Source organism: Stegodyphus dumicola, chromosome 6, assembly GCF_044657685.1.
Source record: "Stegodyphus dumicola isolate Sdum_Otavi_A_Nest chromosome 6, ASM4465768v1".
NCBI lineage: Eukaryota > Metazoa > Arthropoda > Arachnida > Araneae > Eresidae > Stegodyphus > Stegodyphus dumicola.
In genome coordinates, this window is record NC_140773.1 from 157,707,210 (window position 1) to 157,720,971 (window position 13,762).

General features: G+C 32.5%; 1 protein-coding gene across 1 annotated transcript in view; it reads right to left on the minus strand.

The window, feature by feature from the left end:
• Positions 1–220: 220 nt before the first annotated feature.
• The window catches only part of LOC118200544 (agmatinase, mitochondrial-like), a 59,964-nt gene continuing 46,422 nt past the window's right edge, over positions 221–13,762 (minus strand). The window contains exons 5-7 of the mRNA XM_085817922.1: positions 8,399–8,543; positions 2,932–3,026; positions 221–568 (exon numbers count right to left, since the gene is read on the minus strand). Of these exons, the coding sequence (XP_085674048.1) occupies positions 452–568; positions 2,932–3,026; positions 8,399–8,543 (357 nt within the window). The 3' untranslated portion in view covers positions 221–451. The remainder of the gene's footprint in view (positions 569–2,931; positions 3,027–8,398; positions 8,544–13,762) is intronic.

Below are 13,762 nucleotides of genomic sequence, written 5' to 3' on the forward strand. Positions count from 1 at the left end.
ATTCCTTCTATTGGATTGGAATACATATAAAGCTGGTATTGGATTTTTTTCATAAAATTAATAAAATACTTTGTCTAGAAGAAAAGCACAACCTTTTTCTAATATAACATACCAAGATTTAAAGTTTATAAAACAATTTTAATAATATTTTTTTACATAAATTTTAAATAGATATTAAATTCAGTTCTGAAATAACTCCTTTGAAGTATGTGAGCAGAAATCGATTCTGTTAAAAATTAACAAAAGTAAGGAAGAAAGTATCAAAGAGTGTAAGCAGTATTATATCTAGTCAATATTGGACAAAAATTTAGGTCTAAACTTTTGCTTCTAAAATTATCTTGCTAGTTAAAAAGAATTTTAATTTCACAAAATTTTAGAGCAATAAGTCTTATCATACCTCAAATATTAGCTTAAAAATATAGAGTTCTTGAGTTACATGTATTTATGTTCTTTAATTGAAACTTCTAAAGCTATTTTGATCTTTTAGTGGCAAAGAACATAAGAGCTCAAATAACAGATTCGCTGCAGTTAGTGCAGTGTTACCAACTGGATCATATGGAGGTGAAACCTAGAGAAAAGAGAAGAAAAACTGATGCATTTCTTTTAAGTAAATTTCAATACTGAAAACAGGCTTTAAAAATGCAAAATAAAGAAATATTAATACGTTGTTTTCCGAAAAACATTTAAATTAAAAAAGCACGTATTAGACGTAGTAATATAAAAAATTATTAACTTACTATCAAGAGGAAAATTGTCTTCTAGCTCACCTCTTCTGTTCACGAATTGTTACGTGATTTTTAATAGAAATACATAAATATAAGTTTAACAAAGCTACTGATAACTGTAAGTAATTCCATTTAATACAAATGAAGATTAATTAAGACGCCAATCAAAACTATCCTGTTAGTAGAATTTAAGTAATTGAAATACTTTTTTTTATTAACCGAGCATAACTGATTACGGTCTTGCGTCTACCGACAGTAAATCTTAGCTAATGTATTGGCTAAATGTATGTTTTGCGGTTTTTCCCATGCGAAACGTAGATACAAATAAGTTTTCCTAAGAAAGTCCTTTGCGAAGGTATCTTTTTCCTGAAGCAGAAAGCCCTCGGGGAATAAACTCTTGGTAGTGGCAAGAGATCGAAAGCCACCAACTCACTAAAAACTGTATCAAAATTATTAACATTGAGAAAAACAGCTTGAAATGTCACTGCAGTAAAATGGAAAAACAGTGTGAAGTCAAAACTATATCATTATAAAAGAAAAAGTAACAAAATATAAAGAAGGGCAGGTGTCCAGGCTTGATTGCCTATGTAGGCGAAAGATAATTCACTAAACATAAAAATTAAACTAGCCATATTTTACAGCAGTGAATATTCTGTCATATCTGCCAAGATATTAGTTATCTTCATTGCATCTTCGTCAAATACTTAATCGCTCAAACGAAAGATTCTTAATTCATACAGATTCTTAGATGTCGGTATAATGAAGTTAGAAACAACTGGATTTAATCACTTCAATCTTAAGTACAATTTCCTTTTTTTTCTTTTGTTTGTGTATACAGAAATTGATCATTGATTATATGTGGTGCCTATGTTTTTTATTTGAATAAAGGCGCTCCACTTTTGCAGTTTTTTATATTCTTTGTTTCTGAAATTATGAAATCATTTACAGCCCGCCTAATATATAAGTATAATTGAAATTAATATTTTCAGGCATTAATCTCATTCATTATATAAAGTACTCTTTCGAGAGATACAAAATAAGACTATTCTACAAATGCTAGCTGGTTAATACCAGTTTTATCAGTAACGAAACCATATTACTACAGTTAAATAAATGCAAGAGTATGGCATTTTACAGCTATGTAGCATGCTTAATGCAATTAAATATAGTACAGGCGTTCTCTTTCAGATGTTAATTAAACTTGATAGCTTATAGCTGTTAGTGAGCTTTTAATATTATACCAATTCTATTTAAAATGCGTAGTAGTACTTGTCTGAATAGGAATTTTCGGATCGTTTTTTAAATAATTATTTTCAGATCTGTTTGAAGTTTTATTTGTCTTTCAGGTTAATAAATCAGTACCTTCCCTGTAAAATATAGAGGTTAATAATGCTATTTAAGAGATAAATAGATTTTATTCGAAAAATTATAATTTTTTGTAGTCATAGCATAAAAATCAACGTTATGTAGTTATTTATAAAAAGGAGAAGTTAGTTTGTAGAGAAGTTAGAATTTTTGATGCTGAGACGTGAAAAATGCGCGATGCCCTCGCCAGACTCGGACGCGCAATGCCCTCGCCGGACTCGAATACGCACCGAGCGTGCTGACCATTACACCACGAAGGTACGCTAAGAATGCGGGAGAAATACCTTTTAAGTTGATGGGCTGATATGACATCACAGAGTTTAAGTTGATGGTTGATATGACAGCACCGTGTTCTCAAATTCAGAATCAAGTCATAAAAACGTGATTATTTGATACTGATTATTTTTTTGATAAACAAACTTGCAGTTTTACTGTAATACGCTTCAGTTTTTATCTTTTTCCGTTAATGTTTTTCATCCTGCCGAAATTTAATAAGAACCAATGCTTCATTCAAGAAGAATAGTTTTCTTGAATTTTTTAAAGATAAAATAGATAAAATGAGAAAAAAAACTTCATTTGTGGAAAGGCACTTAAGGATGAAAATATGTAAGAGTATCTATCCCCAAGGGGTTGGAAATTCTTGTTCAGTAATCCCTTTTAAATGATTTAAGTTTGATATTATTTTTATATGAGTGAATTCTAATTTTACTCACAGAATAATGATTAGAAACGAATTATTTTGATTGTAAAATATATATTGCAGTTTTTTATTTTTTAGTTTATTAATTATTTTTTCATTTTACTAGTTATATCATAAAGCTATTGAAAACTATAGTCTTACTTCAACCAAATCTGCTCCAATAATTTTTGAGCCTTTCAGACCCCTTATTATTTCCAATATTTGTATAGTTGTCAGTCCTGCAATTTCGGGTGTTCCTGAAACAGAATAAATGATGATATTTTTTGTAATTATTACACTAAGATTCATATGTATGTACAGGATATTTCGGAGCGACTGCAAGACTAAACGTTTTTTGAATACTATGCAGTAGGTCCATGATTCCAATTTAAGAAATAAGTTTAATCAATATAAATCATCAATGAATTAAATTTATAAAAACTAGCAACATTTGTGGAACATCATTAAACATTTCTTAGACATTATCTTTTTTAAGACTCTTTTTAAGTTCTCTTTCATACACATTACATAAGAAATATTCAAATAATACAGCTTCAGTATTGTTTGGCATTCATTAATGAAGCTTTATGAACTGAACGACTGATCCAAAAGAATTTTAATAACGTGTGAAAGTAAAGAATCTGAAGAATATTATGGGGCATTCTGTCTTCTTTTGGATACATTTTGAAGAGATCATGTTTCAGAAATGTTTTTAATAATTTCTGCGTATAATATTCTGAATCAAGTTTAGACTCTGGATAAATAAAACAAGGTTTGGTCACCCCATTGACAGAAATACTCATTCAAACAATACCATCTTTAGACTGAATAACTGAAACTGATGTACTATAAACTTTATTATAGACACGACTAATGCAATAGAACTTTTTCGGCTGCAATCTGAAAGATATAACCAAGTCTTTTTTGTTGTCATGAATATATGCCATTTAGATTTTAGAAGAAAGTTTTAGAATTCAGCCCAGAGCGTTACCTCTTACTTTTCATTGAATTATCTTTTAGAAACGAAATTCGATATTTTAAGGCATTTTTTCTCCAACATATGCTGTGTTTTACAGCTTATAACCTTCTGACGTAAATTAGGATATTAGCCACACTTCCCTATGTTGAAACAGTCGGTTTTAACGCTATGTCTCTACGCTAGCGTTTCTTAACGTGTGAATTGTGATCCCAAATAAGATAGCTAAAAGAAATGTTGGGCCGTGAAAATTTAATTCACATACATGAATTTAAAGAAAAATTAGTCTCACTCTCTTTAATATATTACGTTTTCTGTACAGCACAATTATACCGTAATACTGATTAAGTTGAGCTGTAATATATACTTTTGTACTGAAAAATTCCACTAGATGTATCATACTCGCGGTGTCGCATTACAATGTCAGCATATAAATTATTTCAGAATCAAAATATGCCGTCGCAAAAGCACAGTACGGAACGTCCTGCGAATACAGGCGTGCTGAAAATTAGTTAACGCCGGTGTGACAATTGTAGGGATAATTCTTTCCAGTACAGTCAATTGTTTCTGCATCACCGCGACAAATGTGTACAACGCGAGAATAATACAATATTGGATTTCACTGTTTTGCTCGACTAAGGCTAGTATTTATTTGAATATATACTATGAGATTATACTATGAGACAAGTTATTTTATTTGTGCATCTTTCGCACTCAATTAACCAAAAGAATATTTCAAACGAATGATAAAATCTTCAAATGAAGAAAAACAGTATTTTGAGAAATTTCCGACTGTTAACGAAAAATATTTACTCACACTGCGCTGGTTGTGAGTAAATATTTTTCGCTAACAGTCAAGTTTCATAGCTGGTTGCTAAAAATAAAAATCATATACCATTGAAATAGATCTTGTTTTACCTGCAACTATTAAAGCCACAAAAATCCTTTTCCGAGGCAAATGTGGAAATTAATTTGAAAATTCTTTTGTCAAGCAACATTATTACCAATAGAATTTCTGAAGTGAGCAATTTCCAATTCGAGCAACTTATTAGTAGACTTAGGAAAAAATCAAACTGTTCATTTGGACGAAACAGCTGATATTTCAAAAATGGTAATGTCACATACATTTATGAAGAAAACAATCATAAAGAATTATTATTTTGTCATCATTTGGAAGACTATACATTAAGGAAAGATATAATAAAGTTTGTATATAGTAAAGTTGAAGAATTTCTTTACACTGAAAATTTAGAATCGAAAAATGCTTTGGAATATGCACAGATGGTGCGGAAAAGGGTGACGGGCGAAATATTGGTTTTAAATCATTTATTAAAGCTGCTAATTATGATCATGTATGGTATATCGAAAGGCCCTTGCAGCAAAAAATATTAGCAAGGGAATTGAATGGTGTGATTCAGAATGCTGTAAAAATTATGAACTTTAACAATGCGAGGCCTTTATCAGCCGTTTTTTTTTCAAATCTTTTTAATGACATGGACTTCAAATACAAAAAATATATATATATTATTATCCTCAAAACTGTCAAGAGGACGAATTTTAAGAAGAATATTGTTATAAAAAGATGAAATGTTATATTTTTTAACAGAAAGGCCCTTGCAGCACAAGTCTTATCAATCTTTCATGTTTATCAGATAATTTTGAAAAATTAACTGGTCTCATCATGTCTTTCCAAGGAAAAAATATCAATTTACTTTGAACAATAACATTTAAAGTTATATATATATGTATAAATATATATATATATATAACCCAGCTTTTGGAAGAATAGCGTGAAAAATTATATTCATTCGAAATGCTGTTGACTCTCAACAATTTTATAACTCTATAGCGTATTTCTCTGGCCTTCTTTGCATGCCTTCGGGGTGGTCTCCACGCTGGGTGCGTATTCCAGAGGTCCGCGGTTCGATCCCCGGTGAACGCGTTGCTAATTTTCCATCTTGCCTGCTTCCAAATATACCTAATATATCTACAATTGAAAAAAATAATTGTAAAACTAAAATTGCAAAAATCATTACAGATGCCTAAACCCCGGAAACAGAGTTTTGTGAATGCTTTATATCGAATTTTGATTTTAAAAAGTTATCCTGAATTCAGAAACCCTGTTTGAATAACATTAATGAGATTAATCCCCTGTCATATAAAGCTCAAGAAGAATTTGCAGAGCTATCGAATGATCCAAGCTTAAAACATGTTTTCCACAAAAATCTTTGACTGAAATTTGGATCGGAACTCGAACTAAATTTTCCTCAGTTTCATAAACTGTTCTGCTATTCAGCACTCATATTTAGCTGGAAATTTTTTTTCAACTTTAACACTGATTAAATCAAAGAATCATTCAACATCAACTTCGAAAAACAGTATAGATGCTTTATGTCCAACAATGTCAAATATTGCACTAAAATTAAATTTGTTGTGCAGCAAAAATCAAGCACATCCGTGTCATTAAAACGTGATTTTCTTTCATTAATTTTGTCTACCTGAAATAAACCCTAAAATTATTTCTTTTGATATGTATGCTATTTATAAAAGAAATAAGTTATTTTGGGAAAAATATTTATTTTTATATCTTTATTTTATATTTAAAATCTGGGGTTGTAGTATTCCTCACAGTGTAATGCTGAGTTACTGTTGAACGTGAACAAACTTAAGAACTGATAAGCGAATAATCGCTTGAGCTCGTGTGACAGGAAACAACAAAATAGAAGGGTAAACTAGCCCTTTATTATTCCAACTAAAGTTTAACAAACTCCGTCTTGGAGTGTACAATAAAGCCAACACTTGGGCTGCTTTGAACTTAAGAAACTAAGAATAATACTAAACTAACTAAACTAAAGAGATATGACCGAAGCTATCAAGGTTCTAACCGAGTTGGCCCCTTAACGCCAATAGACTGCGAAGCTATCAAGGGCCTAAAGTACGGCCGAGCTAATAATAGCTTACGAGAGAGTAGCCTAAAAAGGCGGACGCGTGCAGACAAAATACCTGCTATCTCTGTCACTAAGACCGAAGAACTTCGCAGTTAAATACCGCTCTTCCTCATTATGTACTCGGACGTGCTTCTAAAACTACTTTCTGACCGGAAGTAGTAAGTTAAGAATCGAAAGGAAAGGAACTTTAACTCAAAATCTAACTGTTAATAAAATTAACATAATCCTTACAGGGTAAGAGAAAAGTTCGATGCTAAAAAGGGGTCAGGAAGGAAAAAAAGTTTAAGAAGTGCAGTTCTAAGCCATTGAAACACTGGTTTTATTAAATGGCTTTCCCTTCCTTTCTTTTCGGTGTGCTCATCACTTTACTTTAAAACGTATTTCGAATTCTTAATTCAACAAGTGTTATTCCAAGTTATTTTTGTTCGTTTCTTTTTAAAATTCTCACTTAGAAGCAATAATTTGAATGATTCTGTAATTAAGTGTAACTTGAGTGTAAAGAACTGAATAATTCTATGACTGCCATAGAGAAATTTGGCTCAAGACTTTGGATATCTACATTAATTTAGCCATATAACAATTTGAATTATGAGGCTAAATTATTGTACGATAGAAGAGTTTTACTAGACTATTGCTGTAATATAATTTGAATTTCTAGACTAATTTAGCCATTTAATAATTTGAATTATTCTGTGGCTAAATTATTCTATGATAGAACAGTTTTGATAGAATACTGCCATAGAATAACTTAAATTATTCTATGAATATTATTACTCTATAATTTAAGTTCTTGAATACTTTGAATTTTCTTCTGTGGTCTTGTTTAAGCTCTGTAAATGCTTGATTATGACCAATTAACGTTTTCTGAAATTTTCGAAGGTGTCATTTCGATTTAAAAGTAATTTATAACAATTGCTGTAGTCGATATACTGCATTTTCGATCAAGGCATCATACAGAAGAAAGTGTTTAAGTGGTAAATAATATTCAAAGAAGTCCATAATGTTTTTTGTTACTCTGATGTATTTCTCTGTTAAACAGCTAATATGTTTAAGAAATAAAATATTTATTATAATGGTTAAACAAATCTGGCAAAAATTTTATTATTATCTTAAGGCTGTTTGTAACTAAAAATCAAATAAAATAGTTTTAACAATTCATTTTGAACAATTTGAACAATTTTGAACAATGAATTTGAACAATTCATTCATTTTATATCTACCACTTTGCATTTCAAAAATTTAAGAAACAAAGCCAATGGTCAGTCTTTTTTTTTTTATAATCCTGTACAGCAGGTAAACCGAGAAAATAGTCTTATATTATGGTTGTAACATAAAATAGTAGTAGGAAATAGATTATTAGGGAAAAGTAGTTAGTTTTTTAAAGTAGCTGGGATTCATTTGCCGTTTAACAAATATCGTTACTTGGTGAGGCTGTTCAAAACTTGTAAGTTGTGATCATCTATTGCAGGATATTGGTAAATTTCAAGTAACCGGCATCCTCAATGGTAATAAACGAAAATTAGTAGATTATCATTCACAGAAGGTACAGATGAGAGAGCAAAAAGGATTTGCAACGTATCATAGGAAAATTTAAAAGGGCAATACATTCATGCCTGATCAAAAAGGCTTTAGTTTCTCCTTTTACATATAGATTAAGATGAAAATATCTTTTCAATGCTTACAGATGCTTTCAAATGATAAATACCTGTTCCAGGAGCAAAAGAGGGATCCAGTGCGTCAATATCAATGCTGATGTAAACATGACCATCTCCCATCTGCTTCTTTATATCTTCCACTAGTGGTTTCAATGAAATATGCCAGCATTCTTCTGCCAGAACTACTCTAAATCCCTGAAGAATTTATGAAATAAGTTTACTTCTTTATACCTTTTACGAAGTGGTTATGATTATAAATAATTATTGTGTAGCTCATATTTTGGGTTTCAAATAATTTAGCAATATCAATAAGATTACACCTTTGTTCAGTGAAGTGAATTATCAGAACCGGAATATATAACTATTAGATAGATAGACACAGACTTAAAACACTTTACGTTTATTCTATCTCGTCCCTCGTGAGTGCTTAAATTAAAATACACAAACATAAATTTGGTCTGGTTTAAAATTCAAAGCTTTCTTTTACAAAGGATGTAAATGGAATAAATTAAATTGCAAAGGAATAATCTAATTTGACTAGAGACAATAAGATTGCTTAGCCTACTGCAGAATTTCAAACCCGCACTTAACAAAACTGGATTTAACCTCAAATCTAAAGTTTTCCCAACAAAATCTTCATTAGCGTCGTCGACTGTCTGTTTGTCGCAGTCGAGCAGCGCAGCTCTGTTGTCCGTAATTCTCTAAACTTTATGCTAAAACTGCTTACCACTCAAATTTACATAAATTCTGGAATGAGCGAAATTCGTGGCGAAAAGCAGCAAAAAGGAAAGAATTAAATTAAATAACATTTCCTAAGTAAAACTTAAACATAAACACACTCGCTCCTTCCAGAACTGCTTTGAATAAAAGTTCTCAAATGGATTTTATGAAAAGCGATTATCTTTAGCATTGTCTTTTTACATTCATTTTACTCTTTTAAAAAAATTAAAGTCTTGCATAATTCATCCTCCCAGTTCAACTGAGAGGAGAAAAGGCATCTTAAGCACACGAATACATTTAATTTCACTACAATATATTTATTTTGCTATAAAACATTTATTTTTTCATTCTTAGTTAAAATCTTTCCTAATAATTATCTACGGTCATTTTATTTGTTCTGAAAACAACTTAGTGCATCTCTTATCTTTCCGTGTACATCTGTTCACTTCCGTATATCATAATAGTTATACCCGAGACTTTTTGACAACATTTTAACACTACATGCTCTACCCTAATCTCTACATTTTTCTCTTTTACTTAAGTGGGCTGTGCTGTAGATTTAGCTTATTTTTCTCTTTACTTATTCAGTTTCCTCTTTACCGAAAGTCGAAATACGACATCTGGTTTTATCTTTACACATACTGTATAATTTCAAACAATTAGCATGCAATCCTTCTAGATTTAACATTTAAACATACATTACAGTTCAGAAACTTAATATTTCTAAGCTTAACATTTCAACATATATTGCACTATAAAACAAATCTGAAATCTTTTCAGAATTATAGTCGATGTTTTCCGCTTAAATTATCACATTTAAATGTTATTTAGTTTCAATTTTGGAACAACACTTCAGTTTGAAATAATAACAAAAAATATCTTTTATTTTTCCAATCCATTGCCTTACGTACTGTTTCAGTCCGTCATTCGTCGTTGATAACAATTTTCGAACCCTATGAGTTCTAGATTTCTGCTCCTGCTGCATTCGATGTGTCGATGATTTTGTTAGCTTCTTCAAGACCGCCCTCCTTGAAAGCGGCTGCTTTTCGACTCTCCTATGAGCTCAAACTTTAGCGACGATGTCTTAACCACATTAACCTCTTGCTACGGTTGCATGTTGATCATGCGTCAACGAAGAACTGGAGGACCTCTTTTTCCGACTTTTATTCACTGCTTTTTCCAGATTTTCGGAGGCTGCAGCTCTTACGAGGCCTGTTGGTGTTACAACTTGGCCCCTTCATCAGCTTGTCTTTTGGTTTTTTTCCCCAGCCGAAAGACCTTTTTAGCCGTGGAGGTAAATCTTTTCCTTTACCACCTTATGCTAGACAACCACCTTTTCTTTGCGATTTGGCGGTCCCACATAAATTTTCCTGCCGCACTGCTTTTTCTGCCCCTCCATAATATTCCTAGACCTTCGCTTCTTGTTTTTACACAGCCTCTCATCTTGCCCTTCTGACGTTTTTCTCAACCTCTTTGCCTCTGGTACTTTTACATGAACCTCTTTCTGCACCTCTTCATCGTTTCTACTCTCAGGGTGAGCTATTTTTCTCGAATTTTTTATTCAGCCTTTCTTGTTCAACGTTGCCTATCATCTGTGCCTGCCTTCTACACGGTATCTCTGCTTGAATTCCCATTTCTCCCATCAACGGCCTATCTCTTTCTCGAAATTCTTTAAAATTTGATCTTTAAAATTCATGGAACTTATATGTCCCTAATTGTTTTGTAAAAATACTACAGTATCTTTGATATTCACCACTACTTACGGCCCTTCAAATTTGGAATTAAATTGTTTAAAAATTCTATCTCTAATCTTTATATTCATGTCATTCCATCTTTTATCATAATACAATTTTGTCTTGTTCAATAACGTGGGCACTTACAGACGCTTAATTATACAAAATCGTGCGACTGTGGATATGTCAGACTAGCATCACGATTTCATCCCTGGGACAATAAAACTCTAGGAATTATCTTGTATTACTATTACAGGTTATATAAGGTTTTCACTCATTGAGCTACCCACATTTTAGTCAACAAAAAAGCATATATTCCTGTAATGCAGAGGTGCAATGAATTCTTTGCGCAATCTGAACACTTAGCGAAATATAGTGTGATCATGCGAATTACAATGCACGGCGAACCGCGAATTTTGTTTAAACACCAAACAAAAAGGAAACCGAGTGTATTTGTATTCGTTTAAACACCGAAGGGTGCTCTCAATTAACTCCAGAGAGTTGTTGCTCCTAGAAAGAGGAGGACGTAGGGCGTATACCTACTTACCTCTTTTAGAGGCCTTGTGTCCCTGCTCTTCGTCACCTGTCTACTAAATGTACTTTTATGTTATACTCCTTTTACACTGTACTACTTATTTATTTTATTGCAAATTTATTACTTATGTACTTTTATATTGTGCTCCTTATTTATTGTATTTATTATACTACTTTCATATTTTATGTTCTCTGCTTTTATATTCTGGCATTGTAAGATATTTCTTGCATCCTCTATTTCCAAAAATGTGGCCATTGTAACACCATCGAGCCCTTGTATGGCCAAGTACCTTACCCAAGTTATCAAATTCTTCAATAAACGCTGGGTAGTGGAGGGTGAGAGGCATAAACCTGCTTGCCTCGGGTAGACGCTAGGTGCTTCCGTCCTCCGTCACCTGTCTATCCCTGGACTTAATCCGACATTTTGAGTGCCTCATCAATTAAGTTTTGAATGTCTTTTTATTGAAACTCTAGTTTTCTCTCCTGCACAAAAAAGAAATTACCCAAGGATATTATCATCTTTCTGCCCAGAAATAGTTTTGCCAGTGATTTTTCCTGTACTTCCTGTTTCGCGGACCGCAGTGCGAACGCTAAATATTCAATGTACCAGCCTCAGCTGCTATGATATTTTCTAACGTAACAAAGAATTATCTTATATTTCTATTTACGCGCTCAGCAATATTTGACTGAAATCTGTATGGGATAGTTTTCATTTATTTTATATCAGGTCTGTGCACAGCTTCTCAAAAATATTGCTTACAGTTGCGGGTCATTATCTGACATAATTTTTAGTGGAGCTCCGGCATTTTAAAATTGAATTTTTAAAAGTGCATTTGCTACGACATTAGCTGAAGCACTACCTATTAATAATAGTTTGCACCACTTAGTGAAATGATCAGCAGTGACTAGCAAATAGCGTGCTTTACTAACTTGGTTTCTTGGATAAAGGCCTAATAATTCTACTCTTAAAAATTAATTTGGAAAACTACATCTTATACTATTTAAGCAGCTACCCAATTTGAAATTTACGTATTTACACTTCTGGTATGTGACACAGCTCCGGACTTATTGGGGTGTGATGTTTTGCCCGTTGGGAAAAGAAACAATTTCTGTCGTTCTCTGTATTATATTCCAAACATCATAAATGTCGACATCGGGTTGTCATGTAATTCGCAAAAAGGTTCCAGTATCAAAGGAACTGAGAAAACCGGACTTAATTCTAAGTTTTCATTCGTCGTATTTCTATAGAATGAAATATCGATTATTTCATAATGTTCGGCCCCACCCTTGATTCCTATTTCATTCACTGCTACAAACGTTTCTGGTTCTTGTAAACATACATAAATTTGCTCGAATTCTTTGCAATGAGTTAATCAGCATTTCGCTAGAATCTAAGTTCACTTTATTAACGTTCTCATCTACCTTAATTATTGACAAAGTATCTATTGCTTTTTTCCCTTCCAAGGTTATGATGGAATTTCAGCTTGTACTTTTGCAGTTTCAAGGTCCATCTGTTCATTCTCGGCATTAAAGTCCTTTCAATTTCCAACTTCGTTAAGGCCTCATGATTAGTGAATATTTCAACTTGTTTCTTCGAGAAATAAACTCTAAATTTCTTCATCGCACATACACACACGCCAGGGTTTCCCATTCAATCAAGGAATATTTTTTTTCCGCTAGACTCCTAGCTCTGCTTAAATAGGCTATCGGTTGTCCCTCTTGCATGAGAACTCTCCTGCTGAAAAATCAGATGCATCCGTGTCAGTTTGTAAAGTCGTTTATGGGTCGCACACGTTAAAAACCAGACACTTGATCAATGTCTGTTTTAAGTTCTGGAAGTCCTTGTCTGCCAATCAAGCCCATTTAAACTTTGCTACTTTTCTTTTTAACTTCAAAAGGTGCTCACCAATGTCTGAAAAGTATTTCATAAACGTTCCATGATACGAACATAGTCCGAGAAATAATGCTAACTTTTTGACAATGTTTGGGGTGGGAAAAAGTTTTCACCGCAAGAGTTTTCGACTCCAGATGAGTCGGTGAAAAAGGTGTTTTAGTGCCTTCTTGAGTGATCTTAAACCCTGAATACCTTAATTGTTTACAAATAGATTTACGTGTCTAGATATTTCCTTTTAATCCTGCATTTTTTAAGAAACAATATACTTTACGGCAGACCTTTACAAGCTCTCCTTGTGAAATTATATCTTCTAGGTATATAAAATGTTTTCTCCCCTCGAGACCGGCCGAAGAATGATATCCATCGCCCATTGAAAGGTTATTGGATTGCCCGATAAACCAAACGTTAAGCATGTAAACGCAGAAGCCCCTGATTTCGTGATAAAGGCCATTTTATGATCATTTTCCGATTTAAGACGTATTTGAAAATATCCGCTGGTCAAGTTGTCATGCACCGAGTACTTTTTATTCTAC